This window comes from Rhinichthys klamathensis, unplaced genomic scaffold, assembly GCF_029890125.1.
Source record: "Rhinichthys klamathensis goyatoka isolate OS25496 unplaced genomic scaffold, OSU_Roscu_1.1 h1tg000325l_1, whole genome shotgun sequence".
Classification (NCBI taxonomy): domain Eukaryota; kingdom Metazoa; phylum Chordata; class Actinopteri; order Cypriniformes; family Leuciscidae; genus Rhinichthys; species Rhinichthys klamathensis.
Window position 1 is genome coordinate 3,168,319 of NW_026606840.1, and position 15,106 is coordinate 3,183,424.

At 37.7% G+C, this 15,106-nt stretch overlaps 2 protein-coding genes across 2 annotated transcripts in view; one reads left to right on the top strand and one right to left on the bottom strand.

Annotated features, from left to right (window-relative positions):
• gpm6ab (glycoprotein M6Ab) overlaps window positions 1-1,320 on the bottom strand; it is a 104,304-nt gene extending 102,984 nt beyond the window's left edge. The window contains exon 1 of the mRNA XM_056271721.1: window positions 1,248-1,320. Within this exon, the coding sequence (XP_056127696.1) occupies window positions 1,248-1,251 (4 nt within the window). The 5' untranslated portion in view covers window positions 1,252-1,320. The remainder of the gene's footprint in view (window positions 1-1,247) is intronic.
• Window positions 1,321-2,660: 1,340 nt separating this feature from the next.
• wdr17 (WD repeat domain 17) overlaps window positions 2,661-15,106 on the top strand; it is a 42,429-nt gene continuing 29,983 nt past the window's right edge. The window contains exon 1 of the mRNA XM_056271811.1: window positions 2,661-2,760. The gene's annotated coding sequence lies outside the window, so the exon portion shown is untranslated. The remainder of the gene's footprint in view (window positions 2,761-15,106) is intronic.

A 15,106-nucleotide genomic window follows, 5' to 3' on the forward strand; every position in this document is an offset into this window, starting at 1 on the left:
ACAAAATGTTTTGTGCCTAGAAAAAAAATCTAGCCTATTCAATTTGTGCAATGAAGCAGGTCTAAAAGTTTTAAAGGAGCTGTGTGATTGATTCTGTAGCAGTTGGTCAGTAGTACTGTACTGCTGCACATTACAAACAAGGTGCATTTGATTAGTGAGGAAACTTTCTGCACATCTATTTTCACTTGTTTTGTGATGCGAAGGTTTCCTGTATTTTTGATGAGCTTTCCTGACAATAACAAGTCTCTTCCTCTGTCATGTAGCTTTGAAGATAATAATAAAAAATAAGGAATGTATGAAACATCTTGTTTAGGTCAATTTGTGTCTGTTCACTGATAAAAAGTTGAGAACACTATAGTCGGTCGACCATTTGGAAGTAGTTTGTAAAATGTTGCTGCAAACTCAATGTCTGAACGACATTAAAAGGTACAGTTGCCTGCACCACCAGGTAGCCTACAGTAAAATCACCATTATCTGATTATGAGCTTATAGGCAACCTGCCAGCCTACTTAAAACGGTATCAATAGAGAAAGGCATGTTTGCTAATACCACATACAATGCTTATACCAGAGCTGCAGACTGAAAGGGAGACAATATTAATATGATTGTATAAATTAGTATGATTAATATAAAGTGCATCTACCTCATCTGTTTCCAATTCTTAAAAAGTAATACATAAAAAAATAAAAATAAAAAAAAAACATGAAAAAATCAATCATCATTTACTGACTACATACTCTTATATTGTTTCAACCATGTATGACTTTTCTAATGAGCACAAGAAGAAATGTTACAGAATGACAGTCACCATTCACTTTCAATGTATTAAGAAAATATGCATGAAAGTGTACAGTGACTCAGTCTGTCATTTCTCCTAACATCTCATTTTGTGATAGTCATACAGATTCGAAACAATATGCAAATAAGTAAATTATTACAAACAATGCAATGTTTCAGTAAGCTACTACTTTAGTATATTTAAGCTTGCTTTGTGAATGAAACACTCTCAGCTCTTTCTCTTAGATAGAAACTTGTTGAATCAAAACCGTTGTATCACATAGCGGCCAAAGCTATAATAGGATGGCAACATGTTCATGCAATATAAACAAACTTAGCTAAACCTTAACATTCTGTCATCCCCCCTACTGAGTTGTCGGCTACTTGCACTTCACACACCTCAGTTCTCCTCAGCGACTTTTTGAAGTCGCCTTCTCGATCTCCGTTAAAACGACAAAGCAATGACTTACCCATGTTTAAGACTAAGAGCTCGACGACACCGCTGAAAAAGTCCAGTTCAAGAGTTTGACACTGAGTGAGAGCTGGTAGCGCGATCGTCCGTATATTAATGAGGTGACGTCACGATCACAAACGGACGGGGAAATGTAGGCTATCAATCAATGGCATATTGTTTGATAAATTTTATGAACATAAAATCAATTTTAGCATGTAGGCCTAAAAGCAAAAAAATGTAATAATAATAATTCCTTAATAGATTTTAAATAGCCTATATTATTAGCCTATTTTACAACTGAGATTGTTCGAGTCTCTTATATAAACTAATAAAATATAATGTATAATAAGTTACAATAAATTTGATTGTATTGCTTTATTGTTGTATGGTATAACTGTAAAGTACTAAATAAATAAATAAACAAACTCACATTTTAGGAAAGTTTATTATTAATTTTGTAATTAGCCTATTTAACAATTTATACTTATTTATTTATGTAGGCCATGAAGTTCCATATTTATTTTTCCTTCCCGCAACATATAGCCTAGTCAATCATTCAGTCATCACAGGCATCACGACTAAACTGTATAGATACTCAAGTGCAACGGTTTGGCAGGGATTTTTTTTTTTTTTTTTTTTTTTGGCCATACCATTAATTGCTATCGCAACAGGCTTTTGTCGTGGTAACATTCTCTTATCGATTAAATATATTGGCCTAAAGCTGAGCATAAATTAAAAAAAAAAAAAAAAAAACTATTTTTATGACATTGCTGAATTCTTTATTTTTCCAGATTATATAGGAATATGCCTTAGCCTACATACGGTGTTGTCCATGTGTGTTTAATTCGACAATACCCGCTTCTTTTTTATTGCATCGTATTTACTCCGAACACACCCTTCTGTGATGTGTACTATGGCTCACAACATGATATGAACAAGGTTAGCAGTTCCCTCTGCTGGTAGAATGCAAGAGTTGCACTCTGAGTCACAATAGCCTAATAAAGCGGAGGCTATCAAATACCGTAATGGGTTATTATTGCCAATGTGTTGTGCAGCAAGCCACAACATGCATGGGGTGAAAGTCCGCAAATGAAACTGAATATCTGTGTGAAAAGGCTGGTAGATTAATAATGCATCATACTACCTTGCATTGCACAGCCCTCACAGACGAATAGGCCTATGTCAGCCGCAAGCAGTTTCAATGAACGTTTGCCATATTTCACAAAATTCCTTTGTTTTTTTCAACAATAGGTGACCAACCGTTTGGATTACAAATACAAGAAAGCACAGGCACCTGAGCACCTCCCCGAGTCAAGATTACATGGATTATCTATGATTTGCTTTGATTGATTAATCAAATGACCAATCAGCGTTCAAAAACAGGGACAGCGTGTGACGTCAGTTTGAAATGGCCCAATCGTCGCAATGACTCGGAAGCTGGGTTAACAAACTACATGAAGCGAGTGTTTCTCCGTCAGCGATACACCTAATCTCAGCACCAAGTCGCTGTCCAACGGACATCGAGAGAGGTAAGCGAGCTCACGTGTTTTACTCCTGTTTTCAACACAATGTTCGCTACATTTCCCTCAGAGCGAGGCATTTGGATACATGTGCTGCTTTAAAAAAATACTTTGTCAACCCTGCTTACGCACTGTACTGTTATCATCGTTGTCCGTACATTGTTTCGGTGCAAAACAAAAAATGGCACTGTAAATAACCTAGAATGGTGTTTCACGTCCTTTCTTTCCTATTGAAATACATGTACAGAGAGATATTTAATTCATAACAACTGCCGTTATAGCAGTAGGCTAGTATTCTGATTATTTTGTGCTGTTTACTGTAACTTTTTAATGTGATTTGGGAGAACTCCAGCTGGACTGTCATTGTGGGGATGCACAAGAGGCTGTTAGTGCTGACAGTGGTCTACTATGCCTCATCACAAATTCCATTATGATTTTGAGCAGACAGTGCCGAGCAGATTAGACCCAGTGAGAAACTAGATACATAATCAGCTTCTCTTGCCAAGATGCAGAGACAGGACTAATGACCAGTGCTTCTTGAGACAGGTGCGATTCGACATGCAGCCATGCTCATCATAGATATCCACTTGACACGTTGCCCCACTTATGGAACAAGTGATGAGACCTCATGCACTATTCATGTTAGTTAGTAGGTTATGTCAATGTGTGCGTTGAATTGGTTGTATGAATCAGTTTGTTTTAAGGTAGGAAAGTGCCATCTTTGTTATATCATTGGAGAACTGTTTGATGCAATCACAGTCAGATTCAGGAGAGTGCTTATACTGTCCTTAGGTAATCTTAGAGCCTATAGTCTCTATGGGCTGTTTAGAGGAAGATATTTGCAGATTAAGTAATTGAAGATGTGGCAGGGTGATGAGTAGCCTATTTGATTATAAATGGGAAATGAGAAAGATGGTGCAGGTTATAGTGTATTTGACAGGGGGAAAAAAATAACCTCTGTATGCATAATACTGTGTGAAGATCCTCATTGACAGGAAAAGATTAGATAGAATCCCCAATCTTTTTTATCCTCTTTAGGCCCCATGCAGAGAGACTGTATGGCAGTACTTACTGTAGTAAGTTTCTTATAGCAATGCATGACATTAGTTGAATTTTTGCTTTGTAAAACCTATAAAATAGAAAAAATGACTTACAATAATAATTATATGGCTGTCAGTGTGTAAAATAAAATTCACAAAAAAACTCAATTAATGTCATATTTCTATAGTTAACACGTTTAGTTTCAGGGAAATAATAATAATAGTTTTAAGTATCTGGTCTGTATTTGTGTGGTGCAATACACTTGCATAAAAAATAAATAATAATTGTAATATTGGCCAAGATACGCAAGACAAAAAGCTGGGAATGTCACGTTTGTGTTTGTTTGTTCACGTTTAGAGTTTGTTTTTGATCTGTTGTGCTCATGTCTGTGTTTCTAGGTTTGGTGTCTCTGACGTCGCAAGGCAAAAACCCCGGTTTCACTGTCTACACGACAACACTGTAACTGGCGTTTCTGAAAATCCTCACCCTGGCAGGGGTTTTCAAAAATGTTCGGTTTCAGAGCGTTTTCGTGTGGACGAACGGCCGAACCACGTAAAAAAAGTCACGGTTATAAAAATACCCGTGTCCGTGTGGACAGGGCCTCACTTTCCTACCCTGTTTTGTCACCATGGTCATTGGTCACTGATTGGTTTAGTTCTGTTCAGGTGTGTTTAGTTAATTAGCCTCTCTCGTTTGCTCTTTATATTGCTGTGTCTTTCAGTTGTCAGTTAGGCTAGTTCTATGTCATTTTATGTTGGTTGTTTTTCATTGCTCTAAAGTTCACTCAAGTCAGCTCCAGCTGCATGGGCTGTTTTATGAAAAGCTTTGGTGCTTTTGTTTTGGTGCTGCAGACAATGAGAGACATGGCTGCTATTGTCTTCTGTCTTTTTCTTGATAGGGTACAGCGGGTCTATAGGCCCTTTTGATGTTATTTTCTGCCAAAACACTCAATAGCAACAAGAAAGAAAAAAAAAAAACACAGTACTTTCCTAAACACCTGTTTGTTGCAATGTTTGATCTATGAGTACATTGCAGACAATATGTAAAGGCTAGTTTGGAGGCAATTTGAACTAGAACATATGGTTATTACTTATAAAACATTGTGAATTTATGCAGCTAATAAGAATCCCTGAAACTGTCATATATTTGGATACTTAAAATTCTGACTTTGTTATTCAGGAACAGCCAAATACATGCAAGTACAGTATTTGAGATAAAAGTCCCCATATTGGAACCCCAAGATGTAGCCTGTACAGTTCATTTTCATTGAGCTCTATTAAAATATTTTAGCATTGATGAGACTAGATAAAGTAGATGTTGTGCCAAACAAACATCACATCACCCACCCTCCTCAACCAACATTTGCTACCATTTGCTGTAGTGGTTAGTTTGATACTCTAAAGTTACCTAAAACATCATGTTATATCAATATATTTGCATTTTCCATATCACTATTGCCCCATATTTACATTATCTCAATAGTCCTCTGTGAACCTTTAGCCCCTTTGATAAAATTACAGAAAAAAGAGTAATATTGTGAAATATGACTATAATTTAAAATAATGGTTTTCTATTTTAATATACTTATAACCTTTGATACTTTTTCTGGATTCTGAGTTTAAAAATGTAAAATATTTAAAATAGAAATATTTTGTACCAATATACACTACCGTTCAAAAGTTCAGTAATTTCAGGGTCAATATTTGTCTTTTTTTTTTCTTTTCTGAAATAAATTAAATTGGTGTTAAATTGATAAAAAGTGATAGTAAAGACTTATAAATTAATTTATATTTTAATTAAATGCTGTTCTTTTTTACTTTTTATTCATCAATGAATCCTGAAAAAAGTATCACAGGCTCCAAAAAAACATTAAGCAGCACAACTTTTTCCAACATTGATAATAAATCAGCATATTAGAATGATTTTTGAAGGATCACGTGACACTGAAGAGAAATTATGCTGAAAATTCAGCTTGGCATCACAGAAATAAATTATATTTTAAAGTACATTAAAATAGAAAACCATTATTTTAAATTGTAAATTTTTTTTTTTTTTTTTGATCAAATAATGCAGGCTTGATGTGCATAAGAGACTTCTTTAAAAACATAAAAAAATAGTAATGTGTCCAAATATGTTAGGCCTACATGTACTGTACATACTATTAGCCTATATATTATTACTGTTGTAAAATTTGTTTTAAAATAAAGGTACAATATGTAAGAATTTTGTATCAAAATATCCAAAAAAAACCTTGCACTATATATTTCTTTCAATTATGTACTTAAATTATCCTAAATGTTTCCAAGAATTTGTAAATTCAGAGAAATTCACAATTTTAAAAAGTGCCCGTCCCAGGCCTGTCAATGACGTAATATCTGCGTTATCCCTGGTTTCCACTTGTAATGCCATAGAAACCATGGCGACAGATGTGGATAACTGCTTAATGTTTAGTTTCATAAACATTTTGTTTCGTTCAAACATTATGGATCATGGCAAGCAGACTTTGGGACAAAAGGAGAACTAAAACGAGGATCAATATCGGCGTGGTGTTTTCGTGATGCAGGGAGCTCCGCGTCCGCGACAAACTTGGACTTGACAGAGCTTTACGACTTGACAGAGACGCCACTCTTGCGTGTACTTTATTAGACAGGTGACCAAATGTGTTCATGGTTTGCGTGAATGTGAAAGCAACACGGACTCGGTGCGCACTTGTTCAGGAAGTAAAGTTAGGCCTATACCTGGCATGCGTATTAGCTGATTATGATGTATTTAGTTAAATAAAACACATGTAAGGGATAATAGTATTGATGATTTACCTTGGATACCAGCGAGAGTGAGTGCGTGGAATCTGGGCAACAAATTAATGGAAATCCACTGTCTCCTCAAAAGGGTCAGTTTGCAAGCAGCAGAAAGCCACCTTATGCAACACACACACACACACACAGTAAACCTGTGTTGTTCACTCAGCTGCGCAAAAGCACCAAATTAATAAAAAAACAACATATTGATCCGCGTTCTGTTTTCTATCATGCGCCGTGCACATTTGCGATGACGCTGCAGGGGGCGCCGGGAACAATCGAGCAAGGGCTCGGACCGCAACAAACGAGCCCAGTGTGTTTTCACACCTGAGCGTTTGTTTCGGAACCTGGTGCATTTTCTCCCTTGGTTCGGTTCGTTTAGGCATAGGGTATGTGAACACGGCAATCGCGCTTGGATCAGCACCAAAACAATCGATCTGTGACCGCCTGAACGAGGTGGTCTCAGCTCGATTGCAAACGAACTCTGGGGCGGTTCGCTTAAAGCCTAGTTCACACTACATGATTTTAAAACATCGGGCTGAACTGTGCGGTTCACACTACATGACTTGCTCTCTGTGAAATCAGGAGTGCTCAAGTTGTTGAGCTGTTCACACCACACGACACAACGTGATTGATCCGCAACAGGAGGTAACGCACTACACGAGTTGCGAAACAGCACGCGCGCCAATACCCAGCGAAGAAGATGAAGAAGAACACAACACGCGAATATGGACGTCAGACAGAAACTGCTGCAAACTGTTTGCGCGATGATTTGCTCTGAGAAAAAAACGCAAAAAAAGAAAAAATAAGATTTTCCTCGGTGACCTCAACCCATGCCTTGCTCTGATTGGCTGTAGCTCATAACATCACGTGAGGTTGAGTCGTGCGACAGCTCTGGATATTTAGCATGCTAGATATTTTTCTGGGCTCGGCGACGTGTCTGCGAGGCATCTGCGAGCGTCTTTGATGAGTTGTTGGCTCTTTCATACTAACAGATTGGCGAGCGTTCATCGCCCGCTAATCCCCCGCGATTTGCACGCGATAACACCCTGACCTGTCGGTGAGCTCAACGATTTGCAAATCGGGCTTAAAATCATGTAGTGTGAACTAGGCTTTAGGTGTGAAAGCGATCCGACCCAACGGACCAACAAATGATATTATAATTCATAACGGAAAATGTGCTATATAAATGGCAGTAGTGTCTGATTCTGTGAGTGAGCACATAGTTACCACAGTTGAAAACTAAAAGAGCACCTGTTCATCTTAAAATGTTGTGTAATTGCGCTTCTCCGTGCAAGAATGCTGTCCAGATGAAGCATTGATTCCTGCTCTAGCTGCATTATCATAATCATCATTATCATAATGCCTTTATGACATTCGTATAGTGTTCGCGTGTGTCTTGACCATAGGTCTTGACACTGAAAACCTCTAGACAGCGTTGGGAGATCCAGAGAGTGCGTGTTTGAATTTACATATAATGTAACAGTGGGAATGACGGCTACATTCGTATAGTGTTTGCGTGTGTCTCGACAGTTACAAATAAATCCACAATAAGCTCATAGAGTGAACTTGTCAATCATCTTGATGGATGACGCAGAGGAAACTGCCCAATAAGAGGACGGTACGCTTTGAAAGGTTGCCTTTGTGAAAGCCAACCGTACCAATAAGAAAATGCAACATACTGTTTCTGAACAAAAGAAACGATCTATAGGTTTGAAAACAAACTTCTACTTTTTATAGATACAAAGTTCTGTAATGAAACTCTAGATGGCACAGGCTAAAAGGTTCTTAACGCAAACGCTTGCAATCATATTGAGAATGAGAAGGTGACGTCACGCGTTTCACTCCGCGTTGCATTGTGGGAAGGCGTCGCCATCTTGGAAGGATACGCTATCCGTTGTCATGGTTACTTTGACAGTGAGACCGAGAGAAATAGCGACAGGGAGAGAGAGCAGCTTGATATTTGTTTGCATTTTTGCGATAAGGCACAGTTTCTTGGGAATAAATGAAGAAGGGGGAAGCAAAAGGAAAGGGGCTCTATTGGGAGAGACTAAATAACAACACCAAGCAGCGTTATTTAGAGAAACTACTTGACATCAACAACATGGACCCCTACAACCTGCTACAGAATGGACGAATGACCCAAAGCACTACCACCTTTCACATACCCTGACATAGTCAATTACCTGGTTTATGGTATCAGTGCCTAAAGTTACTGCCTACACATTACAATGCAAGAGTTCAGAAGCTTTAAGTCATTAGAAGCTTATGAACAATTCTGCTGCGGCTGGGTGCAAGACTTAGAAACCCCCAAACCTGTAACGTTAAACTGCGAGAGTTCAGTCATACCTGATGTTTTCCGGCCTCATTCATATGTGGAAATAAATCTGATATGAATCAGATACGTGCATTTGCACCTGCCGTGCAACGTTAAGCGGACAGATCGGACATTCTCCTGTCAATGCGAGTCGTACGTCATTAAAAAAAGTGTCTTTTTAAAACATTTCGCGGTACAGATATATCTATAACAAATTAAACAACTCTAGTTGAATAACAAAGTATTAATTTTGTTCGTTTGTGTTAAATAAAAGGCGAACTGTGCTGAAATGTGTTGCTTTTGAAATCATGCTTTGCTCGCTGTTGCTGCTGTCAGTTTATTGACAAGCAGTTTCTCTAAATAAAGCTGGCTAGCATTGTTATTTAGTCTCTCCCGATAGAACCCCTTTCGTTTCTCTTCCTTCTTCGCCATATCTTCCAAAGAAACTGCGGCGTATCGCTAAAATGTAAACAAACACTAAGCTGCGCTGTCTCTCTTTCGCTATTTCTGGAATGTTTAGTCGCGCCTCTGTGAAGTTCTGAAGGCGTTGCCCCTGGCAACCGATAGCGTCTCCTACCATCATGACCGACCGGCTCAGACCCCGCCCAAATCAACCCAAATCGGCACGTGACTCCTCACTCTCAATAATTCTCTAAAGGGCACAGCTGATTGGTTCCAGCCATATCAGTAGCCAATGAGGTTACGTGTTCAACCTTCAGATCCTTGGTTAGCATTTGCCTTAGCAGTGCAGTGCGCTTTCAGAAACCCTCCACCTTTATTGATCTGCTATGGGTAATTCATGTACGGTCTATTGTACAGCAGCAGCATGTCTTCATTGCTCACAGCAGCGTGTCATGTATGTATTTGTGGTAGCAAATCCCGTACTTGCTCTGCAGCAGCAGCAGTGTAACAGATCTATTCCACCAAGACCAAATATATCAACATGCATTCTCATATCCATTACCATGCCAAACACTCTGAGAGTTGTCATGACAGAATTATGTTGCTCCATCAATATTCAAAAGAAGTAAAAAAAAAAAAAGATATATATACTTTTAGTTCAGTTGAACCCAACAGCAACTGCCTGCACTAGACCAATTAAAGTGCTTTCATTCTAAAAAGCGGATCTGTTTCTGGGTTGATAGTGACAATCTCTAACCTACAGACAGGGTTTTTGGTCTAGGTGTTGTGGGCTTTGTTTTATTATCACACAATAATAGCCTGGACATTCTGGTCTATTTATAGATTTATATGGAGGGCATGATAATGGACAGTGTCTGTGTCAGGCTTGCATTGAAAATGACTTAACGGCAGTCTGTGGCATGCAGTGTGATTTCTATGGTCATTTGGCTGCAATGCTGTCTCAATACAAATTAAACCAAATTCTGCAGAGAATAGGCTCTAGTCATATATATTTGCTTAATTTATGCAACAGGCTATGTGTTCATTTTCATCTTACTGGAGTAAACAAAGATAAGCATGTTGGTATTATTATGTCCGTAATGAAAGGGAGGCACTTACCGAGCTATCTAAATTATGCAAATGTTATTACAGATCTCATTTCAGTGCTATTTGTATGCTATTTGTAAATAAATAGCCATGAGGCAATTTTATCAAGGACTTTATAAGATTATATTTGTATTTGTAACATTATTCTAATGTTCTAAATGTTTTTTCAGTGTAGATGAATGGGCCATGCGTGACTCACAGAAGTTACTCACGCGAATGTTGGTAGTGTGGGAGCAAACGTAGGTCGATGCGGTGCGTGTTACCCAGGTGTAGGATGTTTGATGCTGGCCGGCACTCTCGCCCTCTCCAGCAGAGCTCCTGCCACTTCATCTCAACCGCCTCTTGGAGTTAGTCTTCATCGCCTAGGAAACGGTTTCACGAGTGGCCCATCTCTCGCTCTCCCTCTGTGTGTGTGTTTTGCTCTGTCTACATTTCACTCACGCTCTCCCCCGCAGCCCAGCCGAAGGGGTAGGAGGTGTTGTGGGGGTGACATCACTAACAAAGCCAAACTTCTGCTGGTCACGATCTTGGTGGCATTTGGTGGCATTCTAAGGTCGCAATCTTAGATGAACACACAAACACATTTCTCAAAGATCACCCACTATTTGATCTCCTGTCTCTCTCCTGTCTCTATATTTTTCTGCATTTGCATTTACAATGCATTTTTACTGCAGAAGACCTAAATGATTTGAATGGAGCTTATTATATATGCGATGAATGGATATAATAGCGATATGGCTTAGCGGTATTATTAAATTGCAAATGCTGCGATTTAATCAATAAATATATGCGCTGTGTGTTTCAGTGTGAAGCGCGACACTATGTTCTTAATGATAATGAGCAGCCCATTGTCCTCCAATGTTTGCAGTCTCAGAGCGGCTCGGTTCGCAGTAAATGCTGTTCCAGACAAACTCCATCTCTGCATCTGCTCCGAGTTTGGGTCGCTTTAGTGTGGATTCGGGAATGTCCACCAACATTCTTCCCATACTTGTAATAAGAAGTGCTTATTCAGGTTTATTTATTTGTATAGCACTTTTCACAATACTGTTTTAAAGCAGCTTAACAAAAAATTATTGTTTCAATGTTCCAGTTTAAGAAGGATTTTGTTATCAGCCAGAGATCAGAGTATCAAAGTAATGTCCATACGGCAGTAATATAGCCTATGCTATAATAGAGTCAATGTTATGTGGTTAGTTAACTTCATGTATTCAGTTAAGCTAACACAATGAATGTGTTAAGGCTTGTTCACACAAAGAACGATAACTATAAAGATAACGATTAAGATATAGTTCTAAAAATCGTTCTCAACATTAAAGAATAGCAGAGATCACACCACAGCTATAACAATAACGGCTCAGAGAAACAATATTGTTGGAACCACTTTCAGAATGACAGAACGACTGATGAACGATAAAAATATTGACAGCCAATCAAAATCCATCCTGCTGTAACAAGATTGAGCAAACACTTTCATGCATAGAGGTCACTACAGTGGACAGCTATTAAAAAAGCATTTTCTTGAATTTGCACGGGTTTTGATCGCATAGTTGGACATCAACCTCTACAGTGGATCCTGGTGCATCATCCTATACATTGCAACCAAGTGGCAAGCCGTTGTGTGTCGATTCCCAGCATCAAGAAATATCTAATGAGTCTTATCACAGTTAAATTTTCCAAGTTTTGATTTTAGATTGGGAGAAAAGTCTGATTAATCATCTGTCCACTATAGTGGACCTCATGCATCAATGGCTATATTTCAGCTACAATTCATACTTATACTGTGAATATTGTTTTTGAAAATACTTAATCTGCAGTTACTTTTTTTGACTGTAAATAAATGTATTTGTATTATTAGAATGTCATTTTCCTTGACATCAAAAAAGTAATGTGATTACATAATGTATATGACTTGTAATGCATTACTTGTTAGATCAAAAAGTAATCTGATTTCGTAATGCACGTTACTTGTAATTAATTACTTTACTTGTTAGATCAAAAAGTAATCTGATTTCGTAATGCACGTTACTTGTAATTAATTACTTTACTTGTTAGATCAAAAAGTAATCTGATTCGTAATGCATGTTACCTGTAATGCGTTTCTTTACTCGTAACATCAAAAAGTAATTGATTACGTAATGCACATTACTTGTAATTAATTACTTTACTTGTTAGATCAAAAAGTAATCTGATTATGTAATGCATGTTACTTGTAATACATTACTTTACTCATAACATAAAACATCTGATTACGTAATGCACGTTACTTGTAACACATTACTTGTAACATCAAAAATGCATGTTACTTGTAATGCATTACCCCCAACACTGCTCATTTCAGATGAGATTGAAAAAAACGTATCGCTAGGTTTTCTCAGAGGAGGGCTATGCTAGAAATGTGTCCATCTCTAACATAATCAGGTTTATCAGCTAATAAGGGTAAATTGACATTTACATTTACATTTATTCATTTAGCAGATGCTTTTATCCAAAGCGACTTACAAATGAGAACAATAGAAGCAGTTCAACTAACAGTAGGACAACAATATGCAAGTGCTATGACCCGTCTCAGTTTAATCTAACGCAGTACAAGGACATTTTTTATATATTTTTTTTTTTAAAAATAAAAAAATAGAATAGAAGAGAAAGTGTTAGTATTACTGGATCAAGTGCTGCCGAAAAAGATGCGTCTATAGCCGTTTCTTGAGAATGGCTACTGGCTACGGACTCCGCAGCTCTGGTTGAGTTAGGCAGATCATTCCACCAGCAGGGAACAGTCATGGTAAAGGTCCGAGAAAGAGATTTTGTACCTCTTTGAGATGTTACCACAAGACGGCATTCGCTTGCAGAGCGCAAGTTTCTGGATGGCACGTAAGTCTGAACTGGGAGCATCTGAGTGGTTTCCACAGTTGTACCTTGACAGGCTGTAAATTTTTTTTGATGGAATCATGTCCTCATGTTCTAATATCAAAGATACGCGAAGTTCAACTTGTATGAAGGTCAATTGCCTTTGCAATATTTCACATTTATATTTTTTGTATATTTTTTGATTTGATATAATTTTATTAATTAGTTTGTTAAATATACACATATCTTTTTGATTATTGTATTATGTTTAATACAGTATCTCTTCAGTTTTAACCATAAACGCCACTCAAGTGGACATCTGAAAATCTCTTTGAAAAATGTGTACAAAAAAAAAAATCTTGTTTTTCATGCACTAAGAGGAATAAAAACACATAGGAAAATCCTGACTGAGGTTATCATAATTCGTGCATTAGGGTTAAAGTGACAGACAAGCACACGCTTAGAATAAATAGAACAATATTGTGCGCTGGTGTGGATGCTAATATAGTTATCGTTTATAGTTATCTTTATAGTTATCGTCCTTGGTTTGAATGGGCCTTTAGTCAGCAATTCCGACTTGTGCTCGTAATGATTATGGATAATGTTACAATATTATAAGGACAATATTACAATATTAGGTTTATTCAAGTTTTGGGTGTCGATCCAAAGTTGCTGTCATCTGAAATCTTTGTTTGCATCGCCTGAAAACTTGGAAGGCAAAAGAAGAACAATTTGTGTAGCTGCTGTTCATAGCAAAAAAAATGATCATGTGTATTTGGTATATTTCATCAGATATAATTGTAGTATTGTATGAGAAGTAATGTGTGAATGCTTGGCTAAAGAGATGTGTCTTTAATCTAGATTTAAAGAGAGAGAGAGAGGGTGGTTCCCAATATCCCTCCTCATCTCCTCAATCCTCCGTCCTCCATCCTATGACCGGAAACCGATCGAGCTCAGCCATCTTGAAGGACATCTCAATTCTCTAATTGCACCGTGAGGAGGCGAGGATCGAGGAGTGAGGAGGCTTCCAGAGGAGCTATGAGCGAGGATGCACAGTTGTATGCTTTGCGGAAGTGTTTTATCGACTAAACGTGATGCACATATAAATCTCCCCCCCCCCCTTCACGTCGTCACAATCATTTTAATTTATACTTTACCATTGCAGTTTATATAAACCACACATCTCACATATTTCAACAGGGTATCTTGCTTTATTATTATTTATTACTAATTTCTTAAATAACCAAACTTCAACAACATAAGGGCAGGTCCTTTGAGCGCTGCTGATGACGCAGTGAAGTGACGCTCGAGTGATCAAGTATTCCAAAGTATAAAAAAAACTTTCATTCGATTCCTCTATCCTCATTTTCTTTCCTTGCAACCTTCCCTCGCATCCTGCAGGGGGTGGAGCTGAGACGCGAGGAAAGGAAGCGAGGAAAGGAAACGAGGATGCACAAATAAGAATTGAGAAGCACCCAGTGTGTGTGTCTTAGCCTCAAAAAGGCTATTCCAGAGGTTAGAAGCTTATCAATAAATGGGATGCTTTAAGCCAAGGGCTCCCGCTCCCTGTGGTTTTCCGTCAAAAATAAAATGTTATGTTTTAACATCTGAAAATGAAGAAATTACGACAGCCTTAAATATTAGCATGGTAGTTCTATACAGTGAAATGATGCAATTGTAAAATTTTGTTTCTTTTTTATTTAGTCATTTTTATATTTTTATTTAGTAATAATAACAATAAAATAATATTTATTTATTTGTTTGTTTGTTTTATAGACATTTTGATATATAATCACAACATTTGTGTAATCCCAAATTGTGTGGCCCTATAAACAAGCACAGCAAA